The sequence below is a fragment of the Thunnus maccoyii genome, chromosome 11 (assembly GCF_910596095.1).
Source record: "Thunnus maccoyii chromosome 11, fThuMac1.1, whole genome shotgun sequence".
Taxonomy (NCBI): Eukaryota; Metazoa; Chordata; class Actinopteri; order Scombriformes; family Scombridae; genus Thunnus; species Thunnus maccoyii.
The window spans coordinates 24,699,858-24,723,710 of NC_056543.1; the positions used below are offsets into that span (position 1 = coordinate 24,699,858).

The 23,853-nt window shown below is 39.5% G+C and overlaps 1 protein-coding gene across 3 annotated transcripts; it reads left to right on the forward strand.

Moving 5' to 3' along the window:
- Positions 1–34: 34 nt before the first annotated feature.
- Positions 35–23,182, forward strand: ppp2r3b (protein phosphatase 2, regulatory subunit B'', beta). 3 transcript variants are annotated; one of them, XM_042426976.1, is made up of 15 exons: positions 35–217; positions 955–1,349; positions 12,420–12,605; positions 12,980–13,083; positions 13,729–13,831; positions 15,914–15,988; positions 16,134–16,220; positions 16,818–16,974; positions 17,643–17,691; positions 17,821–17,910; positions 18,022–18,197; positions 19,744–19,862; positions 19,966–20,072; positions 21,224–21,265; positions 21,857–21,943. In XM_042426976.1, exons 2-14 carry the CDS (start codon positions 996–998, stop codon positions 21,240–21,242), a joined length of 1,626 nt encoding a protein of 541 aa, XP_042282910.1. In that variant the 5' UTR covers positions 35–217; positions 955–995; the 3' UTR covers positions 21,243–21,265; positions 21,857–21,943. The 3 variants fall into 3 exon arrangements, with proteins under 3 accessions (XP_042282910.1, XP_042282909.1, XP_042282911.1); XM_042426975.1 differs by lacking the exon at positions 21,224–21,265 and having other exon boundaries at positions 21,857–23,182; XM_042426977.1 differs by lacking the exons at positions 35–217; positions 21,224–21,265 and adding an exon at positions 9,322–9,454 and having other exon boundaries at positions 1,211–1,349; positions 21,857–23,182.
- The last annotated feature ends 671 nt before the right edge of the window (positions 23,183–23,853 follow it).

The window sequence follows — 23,853 nt, forward strand, 5'->3', positions numbered from 1 at the left end:
CGATCTCGCGTTAACACCTGTGGTTACCAGGGGAACGCGATCTCGGAAAGTTGCGCTTGTCTGCCATTGCTCAACGAAAACGAACACCGGAGATACAGCATTATCGTTACTTTTATAAATCACATGTAAACAGACATGCATTCAACTGCTTCCTTAATGAGGGAAATAATGTAGAGCCGTATCAACGCGTTTGACATCAACGTCCATTCACTCCAAGGTTAGTACCTTAGCTGGATAGCTAACGTTAGCTTGCTGTTGCTGCTTGCTGTTTCTAGTTTTTTAGCTATCATCACCAACTTTAGCTATTTACACCCGGGCTACTCTTTTCTAACGTTAGGTGGTTGAATAGCTATAAGTGGCTGTAGCTAGGTAGACAATGGGGTTAAGCAAATGTATTTCCTACAATGGAGTTAAAAATAGCTAACGTTACCGGGTGTTATTGTGGGTTCACGTTTGCTTTTGCCTGGGGGATTTAGAGCTTTGACGGTTCGCGCTAAAATTCAATAACATTAGTGATTGTTTGGTGTGTACTCGAAACAAGGTCGGCTGACAGCAGGCTATCGCATTTGTCAATTGTTTATCAAACAGTAGCCCCAGTTTGTGCCCCTCATGTATCAGCATACATTCAGCTCACAGAGGTAACCATTGGTTTCTGTTCAAGATAATCAGTCGGCGGTGTTTGAAAAACCCTGGTTAGAAGAGTCTTTCTGATTGAGTGATTCTGATAATATCAAGCAAGTGTTTTTAAACGACCTTCTGCTGGTTAGTTATCTTTAAGAGAAACCTGTGACCTGAATGTATGCTTATACATAAGAGGCACAAACTGGGGCTGATCAAACAGTCACTGCATTTAAAGCAACTTAGTCCTGTTGCTATTATTCATTAACGTTATGCTGGAAATACAGAACCATAGTAGTGTGTTGGGACATTAACGTTGCTCTTATTTCTACACAGGTACTATTGCCACAGAATCCAGTTAGCAGATATACAGCAAAATGCCGTCACCACAAGTCCTCCAACCGGTTCTTAAAATGAAGGTTGACGAGCTCTTTCTCAACTGGTTAAGTGACCCTGCAACCCAGTCACTACTGAAAGATTATCTTGACCTAATCAAAAGTGGACAACACATTGATTTGGGCAGTGGGGATGCCACGGAGAAAAGGTCTTTGACCTTCAATGAGAATAACAACGTGGCATCCCAAAGGAACCTGGCAGAGAAGAAGCCCACTCCCTTCAGTACTCCCTCCAGCCCCCCCTCTACCAGTACCCTGCCCTCTGGTAGTAGCAGTGGTACCAGAGTGACAGGACCCAATGGCAGAATACTACGGAGGTCTGTCAGCACTAAAAAGGTAAATTATCTATTGAAAGAGTAAGTTAAAGCATTGAACAACATTTAAATGATTTTTCATGCAGCGCATCATTTTTGAACCTCCTATCCAAACTGTTATGAAAGACTTTCACTGGTTTAAACAAGATTTAGAGGTTCTTAAGATGTCCTGTCACAGAGTTTTCATCTAACATCAAAAACAAGGTGTGTCCTGAAGTTCCAGGATTTACCTGGAAGCAGGTAGGAGAAGGTAGCTGTGACTGAAGGGTGTTTTGCTAAATCACATTTCTCAATAAGCCCTGTCTCTGTTTGGCAGCAGATATTAACAGTAAAATCTAAGTTGCAGATTGAGATGGGGGATATATGATTATTTTGTTGTGTGTATTAAATATAATTCAAATTTGTATCCACAACATAGATTTAAATGGTTGTATTTTAATTGACTGAACACTAAGCTTCACAATTTACCAATTTATTTGGTACACCTTTACAATCTGATACAATCCAATACAGTAGCCTGAAATAATTTTCATATTTGGAAAGCTATGTTAATAATCAATTTAACAACAATCATATTAATTTGCTTGTTACTATCAATTAGACTGAGAAGATAAGGATTTTTTACACTTGCAAAAATCAGGTGTCTGAACATTATGGGGTTTTTTTAGAGGTTGAGTTGCTCAAAACATTTCACTGTTAAGCATATAATTCAAACCTTCATTACAAACACAATGTTTGTGTGTTGTCAATGAAGACATTAACAGAAGACATTTTTAGATATTATTGTAGGAAAAGCACAAGTACGAATAATAGGATTAATGATGGCTAAGTTCCATTTAGCTGCTTCAGTTTCAGGGACTTGTTATTGTGCATGATATCACACTGTCATAGCTCACTTACTTGAATAGAACAGCTATTTTTAATGTAATTAGTAACACCTGTGCTTTTTGTACAATGACAAGTCAAAATTTTCTGCCTGAAAAAGGCCTAAAATTAAACACTGCTTCAGATTATGTTGATGCTAATTATTCTTTCATGGGTTTGATAAGTGGAACCACCCCAACTACATAGCATAAATATCTAGTTAAAAATTCATGTTCACTAACTGAGTCGCTGATTTTATGGTTGATTTTTTTTTTTTTACCTCAACCCCCAGCTTTGTAGAATTTCCATCAGAGCATCTTTCATGTTGGTGGTGACATCTGCTGCATCATTGCTGCGAAATCATTGCCATCTGCTGCAGTGTCACACAAGAAGTCCCCAAAGTTGGAAAATGTTCAAATCCTACACATAGGGGCTTTAATCAGTTTATTTAATATATCCTGGCTGATTTCTAGTTTCTCACTCTTGGACCTATTGTATCCTCTGGGATCCTTATCTTCCCAGTCTGGCCACAAGAGGCTGCTGAGTAGCCTACAGCATCAAAGGCATTGAAGGTCTTTCCATTCGGCACTATCATAGTGGAGCCTCCATGTCTGTAGGCATATGTAGTGATTATTAGTCAAATACTTTCCAAATGTTCAGGCCTCGCCCATGCATTAGTGTGGTATGAGAGGTGGGAGTGTCTGAAGCTAGCCTGTCCCTGGCACTATGGTAACGCCTTTCAGCCTGTGTGTTGCAGATCCTGTCAAGCTTTGACTGGGGTCTCCAGAGGCAAATAAGAATTTTGCTTTGGGTTGCTTCAATTATAGTTGAAATCAAGCTGTACAAAACAATTAAGGCTTAAAATGCTTCATGTGTTTGTATGTTCAAGGACTCCCACTCCGTCAAGATGAGAAGTGCAAAGTGAAAGCCTGGACTTGTGGTTGATTGTGGACTTTAGTGAGTGTGATGACAGTGAGACAGCAAGACAGCTGTGGGCATGTGCTCTTAGAAACTCCTCCTTCTACATGTTGTTGACATGCAAAAGACAGGCATGAGGAAGCGTTCAAGTGCTCACTGTTGTGACATCTGTTCTCTCTCTGACTGAAACACCAGAGCTTGAGAGAACTAGATTTAATGTTAGACTCAGAGTAAGGCATTTGTGTCTTGAAGATGTTTTTTTTTATTATTGTGATATACATATAACTATACCTAGCTGACATGCACTTATAAGACACCACAAATGAATATAAACCAGATCAAGAATACATTTTAAACACTACCACTACTACCAAGAGTCCAAAAAATTGAAGAATACCAGTTCACATACTCTAACTTACCTAATCAGATTTTCAGACTATCATGCCTACAATTAATTTCATACATTACTGATAAAGCATATATAGTTTTAACCCACCAGAAAAAGGGTAGCAATGACAAATGTTCAAACTGAAACACATCAAACACCCATTACGGGTTTTTATTTATAGATTATTTCAGATCAAGGTCAAGATACAAACATAGTCTAACCAAGGCCTTTTGGTGACCTGATGAGAAATGATTCAGATATAACAGCCTGACCAAAGGAGGGAGAGGATGTAGAACAGCAGCATTGCAACAGCATCTTGGTTTCCTCTGTAGGTTTCAGAATCATTTTTTCTCATGAGAGATCAGTTGGCGTTGAATCTTTACCAAGAACTTTCTCTCTTCTTGTATTTCTGTTTAACTTGAGACCCCATGATGTAATAGTAAGATGTTTGTCAGATGGATGTGAACTTTTTGATCTTAACAACCATGACTCTTTCCTCCTCGTGAGCATTGGCCCTAGTTGCTTCCCTCTCACCCCAGATTGATATAAAGCAACTGGTGGACAGTTTCTCTATTCTGCTGTGATGCGTCATGGCATGTGGCCACACTGTGTCACTCAATATTAAAGGGATTGTGAGGTTATATCAAGTAATACTTCTATTTTAAGACAACAAAATAAATTCCTGTATACAGATGCATTCTTCAAAGGATTACTTAAAAATTCAATTTATGTCACGCTGATGCAGCCTGGAACAGCTGGTCTGACTTTGACATCAGACACTGATATAGATACCCTTGGTTCCCTTGTGTTGGCATTAGATACCCAGAACTCTGCCAGTGAGATGAGGTGTGGCAGCACATTCATCCTCTGTGTAATTTACTCTGAAACTACTTCTATTAGATGCTGCTCATTGTCGGAATAAGTAGTCGTGGATGTTTTATTTACACTATGTACATTACATATATTTTTAGTAGTATAGAGCAGTAGGAATAAGTGTTAAAATAACTGTTCCCTGCTGCTGCGTTTGGGATCACAGGTTATTTCTCAAGATGTCTTTTTATAACATGCCTGGTTGGGCTCAGCAACATTGAAGCTATTTGAAGCGGGGGTTTAGGGTCACGTCATCAGTTGCCATGTCAGAGAGAACCTGGTGTTCAACTGTGTCCCGCAAGTGCTTTTATTTGAGTCTTGGTCACTTGTGAGTGTTAAGTGTACAATTGCAAACTTTGGGTTTCAGCTAGGATTCAGGTGATGTAGGACTTATGTGTTTTGATGTTTCACCAATGCCTTGGAATGATAGTACAAAGAAATGATTGGAGTAGATTGGTTCTAAAATGCTACTCCAGGTTCAACATTATATCAGTTCTGAGCAAAATTCCAACTGTGTTAAAACAATTCGAAAAAGTCAGTCTAATATTTTAGATTTTTATGTCGTTGGCCTAGTTTTTGTTGTTTTTTGTCTCAGTTGACCTGTTATTTGTGCAGCATTATTCCTTTGCAAACCTACAACTGAATTGAGTAAATGTTTATAAAACTGTAGACTTAACACCCATTCTCTTCAAGCCTGTTCATAAATGGGATTATACTTCCACATAATCTGGACTCTCTCACCATATTAGAGATGTAATTTTATAACTTGTTTTCCAGGACTGGAAATATTTTTTGGAAATTGCAAAGTCACCGTATCAAATTTATCTTATCACCTAGTCAAATTATGGCGCTCAGGATCATCTCTGCAATCTTGATGATGAAATGTGGAAAATGTGATACAATGAGGAGCCAAAAATGTAATGGGTATCAGAAGCTGATGTCTTTAACAACTAATTGCTATAAATTATAAGCTTTCAACATTTACATAGTGGTTACTGAAAGAGTGTTATGTAAGCGTGGGTGGGCATGTGTACTGTAAATCCGTTTCTGCAGCTTCTCACTTTAGTGTCCTGACCCTTTGCTCCACTTCTGGTGCCATGGAGGCTACAAAGACTTTTCAAAAAGCCTTCATGATAATTGTTCTCTTTGCGGCTGCATTATAACTCATATGCAAGGCAGCTGATCTGCTCACGACATGTTCTGCTTGTTGGCCTTCCCTGAGCCCACCATGTTGTCAGTCAATCAGGCCTATTTTTGGCCCACGTTCATATGTATCTCAAATCCCTGTCTCAGACATCAGATTGTGGTGGATTGAACCGGAGTTTTCTGGATTTCACAGCAGCATCGGTTCTGGACCCATGCCGTGAACCTGTTGTGGCTCTGCCCCACTGATGTGCAACGGTTTTTGAGTGTTCGTGGGACACCATGTATGCTTTGTATTGACAGATTAGGAAGTCCTCAGGAGAATTTTGATCAGGTTTACTCCACCCTTCTGTAATATGTTTCTCCCCTCTGTGGTTTCTGTTTGCCCTGCAAGTTGTTTCTTGAATATTACAGTTTTAAAGCAACAGTGTTGAATGCCATGTTGATTGAAGCTCACGTAAAGGACAAACTCAACAACATGCAAATAGTTATCTGACTGCTAGACCTGCCAATAGTCACTAACTCCAGGCAGTGTGTTTCATAATCTCATCTGTTATGTAATGAAGTGAACATGACGAGACAGGTTTCTGTACAAGTCAGATTTAGAAGTTTATAGATTATATGATGACATACTGTGGAGTCAGCCTGAATTCTCATGTTTTCGTGTTTGTCACAGTGACCCATTGGAGTGTACATGTACTACTCTAGCAGCCTGTCAGACTGATAGTTGCCTCTGAAAGTGATGTTGTTTGGACAGCCTGCCTGCAATGATCCTAAGGTGATTTGGTCAGCGATAATGCTTACAGGGAGCTTGTCCATTCTGCTTTTTCAGTGGGAACATGTTTCATACAGTTCCGTAGGATGTTTACACACAGTGTGAACAGCAGTGGACTGAGAATAACACAGACACAGAAACATACACTGCACATGTCTGTGTATGTGGCTGTTACCACATATGTAAACTAACATATCACTATCCCTGCTGCTTTGTAATACCTCTGCTCATGGAACAGACTTCAGATTTTGTTTGCCCCCAAAAACAAACCGAACAGTATCAAATGTGAGTTGACAGTTTCATGTGATTTACCAGGTTTTTATGGCTTTGGTGCTTTCCTGTCCATATTTGGATTGAATTGATTAGTGTGAACAAAAGGCAGCCGGTGTGAAAAGCCATCATACAAACGGCTTATCAAGCATGTGCAGTGTCCTGTGTGGAGGATAACAGGAACTGGGTTTGAGCAGAAAACAGTGGAAAATTGTGGACTTTGTGATCCTGTCATCTAAAAATAATATGGGTGTGTTTTCACCGTCTGTGTAAAATAACATGAACAAATATTGGTTTATTTACATAGTCTAATAATGTGGACATCTCTATACTATTTCTCTTTAATTAACATTAACAACAGCTGGCGTACAGATGTTAGGCTTTCCCTACGTACAGTCAGTGCAGTGAAGGTAACCCCAAAGCTGTTAGATCAGTGAATTTATGGAGAATTGATGTAATTGCCATCACTCCAAGACAGCAGCAACCGGAAGTGGATGTTTGTTTGAGGACTAGACATACAACCTTGTTTCTCCAGATCTAGTTTCTTGGATTGCCGAAACAGTTCTTGTTGGTGCTTTTAATAGGCGCAGAGTAGTTCGGTCATCTTTCTTTGAATTTGACATGTCCCCCCTCCCCTGCCATTGCCCATCAACTATAATAAGACATGGAATGGCTGGCAGCCCAAGCTTGCAAAGGGAAGGCAAAACAAAGACCACCATAAGACAGGATGCAGGATAGTTGAATATATGTAGGCCTATGTTTTATAGTTGTATATGTATCATCTGGTGATTTGATCTACACTCTCAGGAAAACTAAGTAGTTATACCTTGGTTTAGTTCTTTATTTTCCAATGCCTTAAAAAGTATATTTTGTCTGCTTGCTGTTCTCATGAATTATACTTTAAGGCAGATTTAGTAAAGTAACGTGGTTTTATTTAGGGCTGTCAATCGATTAAAATATTTAATCTCTATTAATCACATGACTGTCCATAGTTAATCGCAAATTAATCACACATTTTTTATCTGTTCAAAATTTACCGTAAAGTGACATTTTTCAAGTATTAATACTCTTATCAACATGGGAGTGGACAAGATATGCTTGTTTTATGTAAATGTATCAATTGAATGTTGGAAATAAACTAACACAAAACAATGACAAACATTGTCAGAAACCGTCACAGGTACAGCATTTAGCTTAAAATATGCATAAATCATAACTTATGGCAAACTCAAGCCCAACAGATAACAGATGGGCACATTGGCCGGTTAAATGTTCCATTACTTCAGTACTGATTAAAGATCAGTCCCATGATCCCTCACTTAAAAAGCAAATCACATAATGTAATTGTGTCCAACCTCACATGGGAAAAATAAAGTCTCACAAAAACATACCTCTGTGCTATGGGATAAAACAGGATAATACAAAATAAACCAAACAATAAAGTGAGCAGAAAACAGTGGAAAGGGAGGATAAGAAAGAAAATTACTTTTCTCTCTCTCTTTTGTTCATCATAAAGTTTGTGTATCTTCGATATGGTGTTGGTTCTTGATGCCACTTCATAAGTGCAGTTGTTATTATTTGACGCACACCCTCATCCTCCATAATGTTAATTGGTCTGCAAGCTGTAGCTATCCATTTAGCTATTGCTGTTGAAAGCTTGCTGCTTACAGGTTTGTATGGGTTTCCCTCGTACACTATCAAGCATGGTTTGCTGCAAGTGGGATGGTTTGGGGCTAACGAGGCTGCCTGCATTAGCATTAGCTGTGTGCTTCGCTAGCAAATGGTATTTAAGACTAGATGTACTCCAGTGGTAACTCAATTCACATCGACAGCACCTACAAATAACTTTGGTCTTGTCGACAGACTCGTCTGACAGGGCTTTGGAGCTGAACTTACCATTCAAAATACCTTTTTCTTTATCCATTGTCCCTTGCTAGTTGACAGAACCTGCTTTAATTGCGTCAAAAAAATGGTGTTAAAACAATTTTGCATTAACATGTTTTTATCACATTAACTGAGACAGCCCTAGTTTTATTATATTCCATCACTTCAGGGGATTTATTTTGTATTTTCCCAGTAGCAACTGGTTGTTCTGTCCAAGAGGGGTGTCCAGTTTGCAGAGCTCAAAGCACAGCAACATTTCTTTGAATCATTTGGTAATTTGAGAGATTTTCAGAGGGGAAGCCAGTTAACATGAACAGAGTGTCATCATAGCTTTGAGTTGCATCCTTCAATTGGCGTCTGTGGCTGCTGCAAGCTGCAACAACAGGTCTGTCTCTTTACATAACCTTCCATGAGCACTGAGGAATGCAAACTGGAAAGGGCAGATCCATTGCGCACACCCCTCCCATCCCACACATGCACTAACTGAGTCCCACACACATACACCCTGTCACTCCTTATCTCCCTAGCAGCTTTGAGGCAAGCGCTCCCTGACCCTGTGCAGTGTGTGTGTGTGTGTGTGTGTGTGTGTCTCTGTGTGCGTATGTGTATGTTATGTAGAGAGTGGGACAGAGCAGCAGGCAGAGTTGAGATTGTGCGACCAGATCTGGAATGGGAGAGAGAGTCACAGTAGCAGCTGCTCTCTTGCATTAAGAGGCTCTCACTCTGACAGAGGACAATCACAGGGACACAGACACACAGAACTTCTACTGCCGCAACTACCTTCTGTTGATCGTGCTTACAGCAACTGATTGATTTGTACAGTCAAGAGGATAACACTGGATTGAGTATTGTGTTTGTGTTCCCCGCCGTGTCTGGCGCAAGGATGAGGATGAGGGAGCTGTCTCTGCGTCAGGACCCTGACCTGAGGAAGGAGTTGGCTCTGCTGGCACGTGGCTGTGACTTTGTTCTGCCCTCTCGATTCAAGAAGAGGCTCAGAGCCTTCCAACAAGGACAGGCAGGTGTTTGTATGAGTGTACTGTCTACCACACAGGCTTTACCGGCCTGTCGACCAATGGGAAGGTCTATTATTGTGGACTAGTATTTGTGGGCTTCATGTCTTGGTATTCACATTGCATTGTAATACTGATCTGTCGTATTACAGACCACTGTTAAACTACAGTAATTGTAGTAATTCTTCACTGTTACCAATTATTCGTTCCAGTATTGTTGGGGCCACTTGAACCTTTAACTGTAGTCCAAGCTGATCCTCAACACACAGGACAAATATGCAATTATATCACCTTCTCTAGACATAATCACAACTGTAGTGAATAGTTTTGCAGGTTTTTGGGGGGGGCAAGGTACAGAGAGATATGAGACATAAGTGCTATTCATTGCATGTTGTTTCGTCTTGTGTGGTATGTTGTGCTCAGCCGCTTGACTGTCCTCTTTCAGACCACATCATTGGGAATGTGTAAAATGTCATGGGGCTTAGCAGTTGTGCTCAAGAGCTCTGCTAGTGGTTAGCATGAAGCGATCGAGAGGGGACAGTGCGGGGCAGGGCAACAGAAGATGTTTATGTCCTTTTATAGCCATAGCTGACAGCAACACACAGGACAGAGAAGAGCAGAGGATTAGCAGCATTTGTCATTTATCAGGTTTAACTAAGCAGGATTCCACTGACAAAGACATTTTCAAACAATCAATGATAATGCACATACATGTAGAAATTGACGCGGCTAGATTTAGCCTCCTTATGTTCACCTCAATCAATTTTAGGTTTTGGATCATATCGGTAAATGTTTAATTGTCGTAGACGTGATGTTCCATGTAAGCTCTGTCAAATGTACCCAGAGGTGCGAACAATGGGTAGATTGTGTGAGACCAAAACAAACACCAAGAGGGTATTTATATCGTTTAGCGGAGGACTGTGTGGGTGTGTTTGTGTTATTATTAAAGACCACAGAGAATGATCCAGTTGGCAAATTCTTGAGTCACGTAAATAGTCTTTGGGTATGAGATGACGTTTGAGACCAAAGTTGCTCACACTGTTTTTAGTAACTGGATAATTTACGCAACATAACAACACATTTGGATCCTAATTTCTTTTTTGCAAATGAATAAGACCAGGCCTCCATGTTACATGATGTCATGTCATTGTTAAAATTGAAACCGTACAACATTTTCCACTGTCATGATCGAAGAGCCTCACACTCAAAGCTCTCATGTTGGGTCCTAGGAGTAAATAGTTAAAAGGAAACACACACAGACATCCAAGCTCTGACATCTATGTTACTGGGGTGTGTGGCACTTTGGGGTGACGTTCATTGGAGTTACAGTTGAACTGGATAGATGCAGAGCGTGGAGATTTAAAGCCTTGTAGCCTAGCCTTGAATCCAATAATCCAAACCCCTACTGTACCTCTTGTCTGCAGATCATACTTTAGTGACACACACACACATACAGCAAACACCCGGCCTGCTTCTATGTTCAGGACTGTCATTGACAGCTACTGTTTTTCTGTAATCAGATATGCTGTTTATCCTAGTCAAGGTGGCTGTGCTCATTTTATCTGTTCCATTTCTGTTTCTTTGAGGTACACACATCCTTGCATCACTACATTGCAATCTTCTAGTCATCTATCAGGGCTGTTCTCCACTAAATAAAACACTAGTGGACTAATAGTGATAAGATTTGTTTGACTAAAAGACCTTTTGACACGACATAGCAGGACTAGCGGGAGTAATTAATAGCATTAATAGTGCCCTTATTCCATTCAGAGGTGTCAGTTCCATGGCCTTCTTATTGTGTATGCTGGCTCACAGACAGCTTACTGGGACAATTGAATGGAACAGAGCCATTGTTAATGTTATTGGTGTCATGTGCTTTTCCTGCTGTGTCAAGTTAAAATGTCTCTTGTGAAAAGGCCAATTTATTCAGTTATGTTTCAAAAGTAGTACTGTTCCTCTCCAGATAAATGCAGTCATTAAGAGGGATGTGTTAAAATTGTGTACCTATTAAATATCCAGTCAGTATTTTTTTGAGCATGTAATTTCTAAATATTTTAACATGGATCATAACATGAAGAGTTTGACTTATAAATAAAATGTAAATGATCTGTGACAAAAAAACAAAACAAACCTTTAATAGCGTCGGAAAACATGAGTAACTCAAATTTTGGTGTGATGGTGGTTGTCTTGTTAGCATATGTCATTTTATTTAGAGAAGCTATTTTGATTACAGTATATCAGTTATATATGCAGTATAACAGGCTATCACAGATTATGCTGTTAAAGATCAAATTATATTTTTAATTTTATTTTTAATAAATATTATTGCAATACCACAGATGTGATGATCATTTTCCAGTAATGACTGATGACTATCTAATTTCCCAAACAAAAGACCCTTTAGATGACCTAACTGAAATGGGTCATTACCGTAATGTGTTTATTTATTTACATATGTTTATAATATAAAAATAGAGTAGTACATCTGTCAGTAGATTAGCATGTATAGATATTATTTCTGAATGTTCTCAGCCCTATGCAGCATTATCATGTTATTATCTTGCCCTTTATTTCTTAAATTCCTGACTCTTGTAGACATAATTTAATGAATAAAAATGTCATTCAAAAGTTGCACACATTGCTGGGTCAATTAGGTTTTCTGCAACAGACTAAAATCATTGTCTCCAGTCTGTGCATGTTAATGTCAGTTTACGCATCGTAATTGAAATCTGTTACAGTGGGACAATCAGTTAGTGGGGAACGTCTATCGCAGGAGTATCTATTAGATAAATGAGTAATCACAACTCTTCGCTGATGGGCCCGGAGGCTGCTGAGCGGTGTGGTTACATGAGTGCTAGTAGTGTAGAGTATGCAAAGGCGAGCCCTAGCACATGCTGGAATGTTTGAGCTGAGAGGTGTTAGCGTCCGCTAGCATCAGTAGCTAACAGTTTATTTCTGTGTTTGTTTCAGGCGCAGGTGAGGACCGAGGAGCCCGTCACCACAGCGCTAAGTGAAAGCATTCCAAAGTTCTACTTCCCACAGGGCCGGCCCCAAGCCAACCTCAACATCGACAGCCTCATTTCCAAAATTGAGAAAATATTTTCCCAATTTCCAAATGAAAGGGCCACCATTGAGGACATGGGGCAGGTTGCCAAGGTCAGAATATGATTTGAAGCATGGGGGTTCAGCTGCCACCCAACAAATTATTTTCATTAGTACTATTTAGATCCTGACTTTAAGAACGTTTGCTGATTTTAAACCCCACGGAAAATATTATCCCCATCTCCCTGAGGAATGTGAGCAATGGCTTGAGGGGAACCTAAGATGCAGAGAGAAATGACAGCTAGGTTTCCTCAGGGAAGTCTTTAAGTGATGCAACACTGTTTTTCAACAGTATCACATGTCATCTTTTCTAGATTTAAGGTTGCATGTATATCTAGAAAGTTAAAGTGTTTATTTAATCTTTTTCTCCTCTTCTTAACATCTACACCAAACATTGCTCCATTTTTCCTTCTTCTTTGTCTCCACAGGCCTGTGAGTGTCCTCTTTACTGGAAAGTTCCATTGTTCTGCTTGGCTGGAGGTGACAGGACGGGCTTCGTGTCTGTTCACAAATTCGTGGCTATGTGGAGAAAGTAAGACAATGGCTTCTCTTAATTTCAGTTGGCCACAAGTGCACTCACTCAGATGGCCTATACAATCTCCGCTGAACAATAATGACCACTCTCTGGTGATCACAGACACTGAAAGCAGCTATCTGCTATTATGACATTTTCCTTTAGATTTCGAAACAGAAATCATTGATCACAAAGGCCTCACAAACACCCGTAAGGGAAACGTCACTGTATTCGACTGTACAGTATTTGAATGAAAACATCCATTCAGTGTCTTTCAATGTTAAATTGAAAGGAATACTATAGGGCTTTTGTAATAGCGGGTGTGACTGAATACTGTTGTATGCTATAGGCATGCTCTTGTATTAATGTGTGAGCCTCCAGAGAACTGGACAGACCTGGCCTTTGACTCGAACTCATGACTGAGCCATTCTTAGATGAGAGGCCACAACAGACGCTTGCATTATTTCTCTGTCACTACCATACCACTCCACGCTTATAATTACCCAGCAGCAATTCAGAATCCTAATTTCAGAATGTATTATACTTGCACTTTCCCTTTTGAGGGGAACGATTTCAAACAAGAATCATGAAAAAGGTGGAACGTACATAAGAGCGAAAGAGGGAGTAACCTTGCAACCATCTGTTCTCTCTTTTCTTCCCCAGAACTCTGCAGACCTGTCACGATGACGCTTCTAAATTTGTGCACCTCTTGGCCAAGCCTGGCTGTAATTACCTGGAACAAGACGACTTTATTCCATTCCTGCAGGTACTGGTTGCAGCACACCCAGGGAGAGGGCTGGACTTGGCAACTCGGGATGGCAAAATTGCATTGGCTTGGGTTGTGCGAACTGGACTTAATTTTTGGACTGACCCGCTGCGGCAGTGTTTTTTCATGTGGCGGAAGACTAATTCAGGGACGTTACTGTAAGACAGTAATATAGTGGAGGGGAGTATACTAAAGGGAGATTTCACTGGTGCGGGACTCAGGCTCAGCATAAATTAACCAAAGGAAATGGAAATGTTTCTCATGTAATACTCATATTTAGCACCAAAATTATACCAGAAAACATGCACAGATAATCAGATTGCTTAGAAAAATAATATTATAATTGACTTTTTGATTGGTCTTACTATGTAGACTACTGTGCTTGTTGTTTCTATTCTTAATTCCTTCTGGCAAGCTGTTGGTGCACCACACCTGCCCCGCCCTACACCTGATTCATTTTCATGCTGGCAGGAGCAGCTGAGCCTGAGCTGAACACCCGTTAGCATACCAGCAGAGATGCCTTGTGGCACACGCTGTTTAATTTGTATGGTTCCGCTCAGCGAATCGCTTTTGACTGTTTTGATGAATGAAAGGCGGATTGCAGTGGAGTAGATTTGACTGTCCCCGCCTGTTTCCTGTGCCCTGTGATTTATGTGTTTCTCTATGATTTAATTTCTCACAGTAAGAGTCAAAGAGGCACGACGGCTGCCCTGAAATAAGGCCTTTTAATTTCATTGCCGCCTTCGCATTTATGTCAACACTTCTTTCCCCCAGCAGAAGGGAAGGGGGTAGAATAAAGAAAAGACATGGGGGAGTTTCATGGCAAGAATATAACTACAGTTTGTTTGAAATGCAGCACACCCCCTGTGACTTTATGGCACGAGGAAGGAGAGAAGGTTAAGAGCAGTCACCAGCACACATCTTTTCTTTGGCCTTCACACCGCCTGGCTGTCAAATCTGAGGGGCTTAAGCACATCCCAAAACCGGTTGACCCAGTGTTTACTTACTTCTAAGAAACATTTAAATTTGATGGCCTCTCCCAACAAGGCCTGGAGCTTTTTCTTCACTTAGCCAATTTATAAAGCATATGGCAAAACAGAGTGATGTAGATAGACTCTGACGTTTGAATAAGTATGCATTTATATGCCTACTCCAAATGTCATGCGTTCTGTGTAGCAAAAGAAAGCCAGATGTGGTTTTCCATTTAACTTCTCTCTGAAAGTAACAACAGAATGTAACTGAACATATGTATTTGTTACTATAGTAGGCGCAGCATGTGATAGAGTTGTTCTTTCACATTTGTGTCTGTAGGGGTTGTGAGGTTTGGTATGGCAGTAAAGCCGGGCTCAGACTGCAGGAGTTTTAAAATCCTAACCCATTTTGAAATCGGGTTGCATCATGTACATGAGGACAAACTTTACAGATGTTCTTCTCTCTAATCTCAAACATGCACACACTACAAGATTTAAAAATAATGGCGCATCACACACTACAGGATATTAAGATTATCATGCCAGAGGGAGCAATGCACCACCACATGTGATCTCATGGAGAAGCAGATGTAAACAAAATGCTTTGCAGTGAGAAAAAACAAAAGCAGAAGGCTAAACAAGTTTGTATGAAAAAATGGTTGGAGAGATGCAATCAACACAGGTTGTCTGTTATTCAGCGAGAACTGTAGCTAAGATTTTAATTGTCAGTTTTACTATCTTTCAACAGTAGTATGCTAGCTAACGTTTGCCTCAAGGGCTAGAATGTTTACCGTTGCTTGGCAACACCGTCAGCTCTCTGTCATTGGCTATTGTAGTCCCGCTCAGAAAGTAGTGACGTAAATCCTAAATATCAAACATGTTTGAAATTATCGGTGTGGTCCCAATGAGTCTGCGAGCAGTTCTGGAGGTTTAAGATCGGATCTGTAAACCCCTCACATTACCAGATAATCTGGGCCGAACATCAGTACCAACTAAGGTCCCAGACCAGATTTCTCCTCCAGTTGTCAGGAGGGGGTGAATCAGGGATAATTCGTCCCAAAACACGTGTAGTCTGAGCCCAACTTTAACTGACGTTGATTTATGTTTTCAGGATGTGGTGAACTCTCATGCAGGCCTGGCCTTTCTGAAGGAGGCACCGGACTTTCACTCCAGATACATCACCACGGTATAGTGCAGTAACACAAATCACAGCACATTACTACTGAACAGTTGCAAGTAGTGAAACATTAAAATGACACTGCATTGATAAGGTTTCACTCTCACATTATTTAGTTGTAAATGCTAACATTGTCATGTCAACTGTTTTTCAGGTGATTCAGAGGATATTTTACAATGTGAACCGGTCATGGACTGGAAAGATAACATGTTCTGAGCTCAGGAAAAGTAACTTTCTTCAGGTATATGACTCTAAATCTTCAAATTCTCTGAATGTCATTTTCCATTTGGACTGAAATACATTTTGACTATTTCATTCTCAGGGTGTCTATAGATCCTTAAAACATCTAAAAATGTCTTTAAACTTCCTGTTTTTGTACAGTAACCCTTTCTGTCATAAATGAAACTTGTGTTACTAATGTAAGGTTTATTAAAGAAAAATCCAGTTTATGTTAACTAGGATTTTATTTTCGTAGTTTTGGCCTTTGTTTCTATCGGTTATGATAATATTATACCCACCAAGTAAATCCAGAGAGTCTAATGGGGCAAGAAGCACAAGCTGTCAGACTCAAACTGGTTGTTAACAAGTTTAACCAAATTCTCAAAACCACTGTTCTTGAACATAAATCAAAAGTGAGCGCACCAGTAATGTTGGTACACTTCCTCATTGCACAGTGTGTGCATATAACTACAGCAAGCAGAGTATGTCCAAGTTGAACCTGGAACATGGATATTTACAGTAGCATGGGTATATCAGTAGGTTATAATTTTACCAATAATTAATAACAGATAATTTCACATTCAGAGTTTTGACTATAACTTTTTTCCTGCTGTACCAGAATGTGGCGTTGCTGGAGCAGGAAGAAGACGTAAACCAGCTGACAGAGTTCTTCTCCTATGAACATTTCTATGTTATCTACTGCAAGTTCTGGGAGCTGGACACTGACCATGACCTCTACATAGACCAGAAGGACCTGGCGCGACACAATGACCAAGGTGCCCCGACACACCTCACTCTCTTCAAGAGAAGTGACTACAAATTCACAGTTTATTAGTTTATTCAAAGTTTATCAGTTTGTTATTTGTAGTAATTTCAGTAGTATATCATTCTGGATGGCATGTCAGCATACATGGTGCAAAGATAAATGCAAGTCATGTAAGATGAGTGCTGATACCTTGTCAGAACACAGAGATGAAAGTTAATTTTTCCTGTCACCTTCCTGGCACTTGTTGGCTGAAACTACCGTACATGTAACAATCAAACGTCTCTGCGGAGGTTATTTGTTCCAGGTTTACTGCTCACACACAAACACATACTCAGGAAAAAGACTTGTCTTTGACGCTTCCTCCCCACACACTCCACACCACATGTTCTTGGTTGATGGTCTGAGTGAGGCAGGGGAAATGAGACACAAGATCAATAAGAGAGCAGCATATATACTCTGGTGGAATGACGCCATGTCTGGAACAATTTTTACCACTATGGTCAAAATGATGACCAGAGGATTTATAGCATTGTCAAGATAAAAAAGAGCTACACTAGCCAGACTGGATTTACAGTCTGTGAGAATGGTTTACATGTGTTGAAAAAGTTGTACATTAACTGAGAAAACTGTTGTCTAAGAGTCTGGATCGTAAGTAATCTCTCGTTTCATATTTTCCAGCCATCTCCCATAAGATGATTGAGAGAATATTCTCAGGAACAGTAACAAGGTAAGTGAAGAACGTCACTGAGTTCAAAGCATAGCTCATCATAACTAGCAAACAGCTATTTTATTCATTTATTTATTTTAGAAAAGACACATCTTATGCTTTTGTTTCACTGCTGCTTTTATTCATCAGGGACAGGCGGGTGTACAAGGAGGGGCGGCTGAGTTACGCTGATTTTGTGTGGTTCCTCATCTCTGAGGAGGACAAGAAGACTGACACTAGGTATTTAGACCCACAGCCACACTGATCGCATCGCCTATTTCTTCACAGTATTTATTTATTTTCTCACACGCACTTCCACCCTCTGCTCTCTGCCTTTTTATCTGTGTCCAGTTTAGAGTACTGGTTCCGCTGTATGGACCTGGATGGGGACGGTGTGCTCAGCATGTACGAGCTGGAGTACTTCTACGAGGAGCAGTGTCAGAAGCTGGAGACCATGGCGATTGAGCCCCTTCCCTTTGAAGACTGCCTCTGCCAAATGCTTGACCTCGTCAAGCCTGAGGTCGAAGGTCAGACCTTTTTTTTACATTTACACACACTCAGAAGTTTGCGCACCAAGTTGGACACGTTCCACTTTTTCCACAGTGACAGCAGCGCACACACACACACACACACACATTTTAAGGTCAGGCCAATGATCATTAGCTGAGAGACCAGTTATAGATGACAAACTGATTGACTGATCTGGACTGCCTGCTGCCAGCTGTTAGTGTCATCCACACTGTCAACAGATTCCCTCCAGCACTTTGCTTTGCCACTATGCCATTTAGAAGACACTAGTCAACAGCAAGGGAATGCATGTTTAGTATTGATAGCTACAGCAAGAATGTGCCCCTTAGTCGACCTGGTGGGGCGCTGTACGAGTGACGCTGTGTAATATAACATGTAATATTAGATGTAACAACTTAACTTCACTGGGTATTTCAGGCTGATGTCGGACAGCACAGCTTTCATCAGTTTAACACATTTAAAATGGTTAAAATTTCACTTTAAATGTGAGATACTTGAGGAGATTTTGCTCTGTGGTTCAGTCATATGAACTTAAAGACTCGCTGTAGATGGAGATTTAGGAGTGTGATGTAATATGCAGATTCGACAAGTCTGATGGTGTTGAAATGAACAAATCAGAGTATGTTTGAAATGGCAGCGTCAAGGAATGCGGGACTCTTTCTTCAACCAAAAGTCTGCTCTTTTCAAATACAGAAAGTAGGATTTTGGCTACTATTAAGAGATGAGAACCACATAAATCCATTTCAGGCATCTTATAACAAGTTATCTGTTGTTTTAGAGTTTATACATCACTTTGGAAGCACAAGTATACCTTATCATTAGGAAAATCATATATCTTTAACTCCGATCTGAGTGTTATTTGAAGACTTAAAGGCTTCACTTTGTACAGATTTGACACAGTTAATATATGAGTGGATCTGGGGAAAAAAGATGGTTAATATTTTGAGCAGTGATTACTCATCTTATGTCATGAATTCATTTGCTGGTAACAGCTTCTCAAATCTGAAAATTTGCTCTTTTATTTCACATGTGTAGAAATTGAATATCTGCAGTTTTGAACTACAGACAAAAAACTATTTGAGGACATGACACTGGGTTCTGTCAACTTGTTACAAACACACGGTTTAAAATTTTAGAGACTAATTTAATTGGGGGACGATTAATCGATAATAATGGACAGTCATTAGTTGCAACTCTAGTTTGTCAAGTCGAGTCAATGTTATTTGTATGGTCCAATATCACAAATAACAAATGTGTGATCTATGCAGCAATACATCTTCTCTCCTTAGACCCTCAATTCAAATAGTTCAACATATTGTGGCACAACCATTTTGTGATTTGATCAGTAAGATAAGCGGGGCAGAAAAGCCAACATCTACTGACTCAGCTAAATTTTAGGCCAATTGTATAAGTTAGATTGGATGAAAAAGTCAGGCTAAAAACCCTGTAATGAGACCTCTGAAATAGTTTAATAATATTTATGCCATAAATCTTCTGTCGCTGAATAAGTCACTGACTCTAAAGTCCCTGTTTTATCCCGTCCAGGTAAGATCACTCTGCGGGACCTGAAGAGGTGCAAGTTGTCCCACATCTTCTTCGACACTTTCTTCAACATCGAGAAGTATCTGGACCACGAGCAGAAGGACCCATTCTCTGTTATAAGGGTAAAGTTAAACTCTGATAGGACGTCACCAGGAGTGAGACGTTATCATGACTTGTTTTCCTGTCATAGGTTGAGTGGATCATGTAACTTGTCATGTTTTAAAGGAGCTGGAGCAAGACGGCCAGGAGGTCTCAGACTGGGAGAAATATGCTGCAGAAGAATACGACATCCTGGTGGCTGAGGAGGCTGCAAACGATCACTGCAATGATGTGTAAGTCTGACTTTACTCACTGGTCTGTCAGAGCCTGGACCCACATTTATCAAACTGTTAAAATGGACAATTTGGACTTCAATGAAAGGTTAAAGTAAAAATCTTCACTGTTACTCTCACTATTTTCTTATGACTTAAAAATGCTTTTAAAATCAAGAGAGCTTGATAACTGCAGTACAGAAACAGAGGTGTGCACACAACAACAATATGTTTTGGGGTGATTTTACTAAATATCATTTTTTATGATAAATAAAATGATGCTGAAGCAACCTGTATAATTCAGAATTGAGTAGTTTTAACCTATTGGGAAGATGTTACACCACTTATTATTTTATCATACTTCATTTAATTTATTTTGGAATGAATTTATTTAGAATGTTTTATTATAGTTATATTTTATACAATATTATAATCTATACATATAATAATAAATTGTTATTGTTATACATTGTTAATTTGACATGTTAATTGCTACTGGAGATAAAAAGGGTATCACACACAGATATAGATTTATTTATTTATTTATTTTTAGAATTAACAGTACGGCAGATGTAAGGTAAATCCTTGTCTGAGCATAAATGTGATTAATCATGTGACCACACGGCATGTTACTCCTGCACTTCAGTGCAAGAGGAAGAGGTTGTTTTAATTAATGTGTCTTCAGCTTTTTTTATTCCTAATAAGTACAATTCTTAGAAGTTTGATGAATACAAGTCCTGATCATTGTGTAAGCTATTGTAATTACAAATGTTAATCATGATTATCACTGCTTTAGGAACAATATGTTATTATGTTGATTTAATATATACATTTAATAGAATATTTTTGCAGTAAACATTTTGACATGTTATGGCAGGAAAAGCACAAGTGTAACTGATAAACTTGCAAAAAAAAAAAAAGTCTAGTGTGCAGTCAGACAGTGAAGGTTTCGTCCAAAGTTCATGTACACATAGATAACAAAGCTTACACTGTTTTTTAAGTAGTTGTTGATTTCAAGCAATTCTCTGTCTAACTGGACAATGTACATAGCAGACTGACAGAGCTCGATGTCTCATTGCTAAGACTTAGGAATATTTCCAGCAGCGGAGCCCCTCTGAGAGTAAGTCAGTGATAGATGAGGCTGTTGACAGGTATGTTGTGTGGCATTATAGGAACACCACCGACTTCTAAAGACAGGCTGCTAACCAGAGCAGGTAAGACACTCAGGGTACCGGCAGGGACTAAGTGTTCTCCTCCTCCTCCTTCTCTCTGGGCGAGTCTAGTCCTAAACCCACTCCTAGCTTCCACCCGCACCCCACCAATCTGAGCACACTGTTGACAGCAGATAGTTGTTTTGTTGGCCGGCACAGTATCATGTGTATATGGCTATGTTGAAGAGCTGGGAGTCTGTTTTTGAACCAGACAGCTTCTGTTTTTATCCTTTCTCTTGTAAAAGAAAAGAAGCTCTACTCCTGCACCGTCTCTGTCCACTCCTTCATGTGGTGTTCCTTTGTCCTTTCCAGTCACACAAGTTTGTCGAGCATTTCCTGTCTGTTTAAACAAATAGTTCCACATTTTGGGAAACGTGTTTATTCACTTTCTTGCCGAGGGAGCAAATAAGCACATTAATGTCAAACTATTGCTTTAATGCTGTTATCACTGAGCACATTCACCAGAGTACGTAGCGCTCTGAATGTGTTTGAATGAAGTTATCAGTCTTTTTATCTGTTTTGTTGTCAACATATGTTCAAAGCTCTGTTTCTGAATGATTTATGACTGATCTTTTTCTCCGTCTGTCTGCTTAGGTATGATAATCCTTTGAGCCCTTTAGGGCAGCACATCTCCAGTGATCTGGGTCTGACAAAGAGACACTTCTTTGAGATCCCCAGTCCACACTGCAACCTGGACCTGGATGAATACGAATACGAAGACGACTTTGACTGATGCTTGATATTGAAGCGTTTTCTCACGAGCCTGCTGTGAGCAACCTGCGCTCCCAGAAAAAGAGCTCAGACAGCAGAGTTAGTGGTCGAATCGCACCAAACCAGAGATTCGCAGGTTCAGGCTCAGGTCCTGTCCTGCGGAACAGGACACACACTTCACCAAACAAGGGAGTCAACACAAAACCAGAAGACAGTCAGAGCACTGAAGGGATCAGATGTGCTGACACTTCATCACACATGACTAACAGGAAATGTGAATCACTCATTAAGCTGTAGTCGGAGCAGGTTATTCTTCGCACTTTAATATTCACATCTGTCACGCTTCAGAAGTCACCACAGCGGACTTCGTATGTCACAAGTAGCAAGTTTAGACCTCTGCTCCATCCACCACATGTTAACACAGGAAAAGTTGTGTTTTGCATGCAATTATGTTTGGAGCAAGTGTTGTTTGGTCTAAACATCAGTATTAGGTAGTAGTCACATTCACTTGAGCTAAATCACATTTGTTACAAACTGGAACTCCCTGAATCATCAGACAGAAACCATGTTTGTCCGGTTTGCAACTAATCATCATTTGAAGTCATTGGCTAATTTTACATTCCAGTGATCATAACTGAAGCTACTTTATAAGAACATAAATCCAGTCATATGGTTGGTTTAAATGAGAAGCTATTGTAAATGCCAAACAAGCCACCGTTAAGCCTGCTGTACACACACACACACACACACAAGCACACAGTGTATGCTGTACAGGTCTGTATTCATTATGTCATGGACTTATTGTATGTGTGAGATGGGGTTATAAATTATTAGAGATGAATTTATAAATAACTGTAAATATTTGTGCTTGCTGTGTTGTAAATGATTTGGGCAAGTGTTTTAGACAGATTCTTTTTTCTATGTTATAAAGTGCTTAATTTGAATGTACTTTGACAGAACAAAAGGAACCAATTTTGAAATGTTTTGCTTCTCTTTAAATGAATAAAGCCTTAGTTAATGAAATTGAGTGTTCACTTCAGTTTGATCCATCTAGTAAAAATGTCTCAGCTGAATACCACAGAACCACAATGACGTTTCCAGACGACTCTGCTGGTGATTCATACTGATCCATCACAATACAGTAACTGCTGGTGTACTCAAACAAATGTTATGTTATTAAAAAAGATATTGAAATGCTTTTTAATATTATCTGTCTTGTAAAAAAAAGTCTGCATGCATGTTTTTTGTAGATATGAATATGTTAAAGGAAACAGCTTGGGGAGACATGATTGTTTAAACTTTTTTATTTAAATTAAATAACATTAAATATATAAGCAGTGTTTGGCAAAACTTAACCCAATAATATCCTATAAGGAGCAATAATAATAAAGTGGCAGGCAGGACAATAAAGCATAATTTTTAATTCACACTGTGCAATAAATCTTGGACCAGAGTGTGATCGCAGGGCCAAGCAAAAAAAGAAAAATATGTATCATTTAATGTTACATTCAAGTACAGTATAAAATTATATATGGGGAAAACATCTTTTCATATACTAATACAGTTGGTCCACAAATCAAAGTGTTTTGTGAATAAAATACATGACCTTAGTCAAATGTAATCTGGCATTCTTTAAAGGATGAGGCATTATTCTCAATTTTTTGTATTGTCAACAAATCCCATGAAAAGACTAAAACCAACAGTGCATTAGTCCTTTTCTTAGCACTTTCTGACTTCCATACCCTGTCTCTGGCACTCAGCTACAAGCCGGTTGGTCCCTACTTAAGTCATCACTATTTAGAAAAGACGCAAATTTATAATTACATGTTTTTAAATGTTTAGTAATTTCCTAAAACAGCTTGATACTGTAGTATTTAGCA

Coding starts and splice junctions, on each gene's coding strand:
- ppp2r3b (XM_042426975.1), top strand. CDS start 996: ATGCCGTCACCACAAGTCCTCCAACCGGTTCTTAAAATGAAGGTTGAC. Junction 17,911..18,021: donor GACAAGAAGACTGACACTAG/GTATTTAGACCC, acceptor ATCTGTGTCCAG/TTTAGAGTACTGGTTCCGCT. Junction 18,198..19,743: donor CGTCAAGCCTGAGGTCGAAG/GTCAGACCTTTT, acceptor TATCCCGTCCAG/GTAAGATCACTCTGCGGGAC.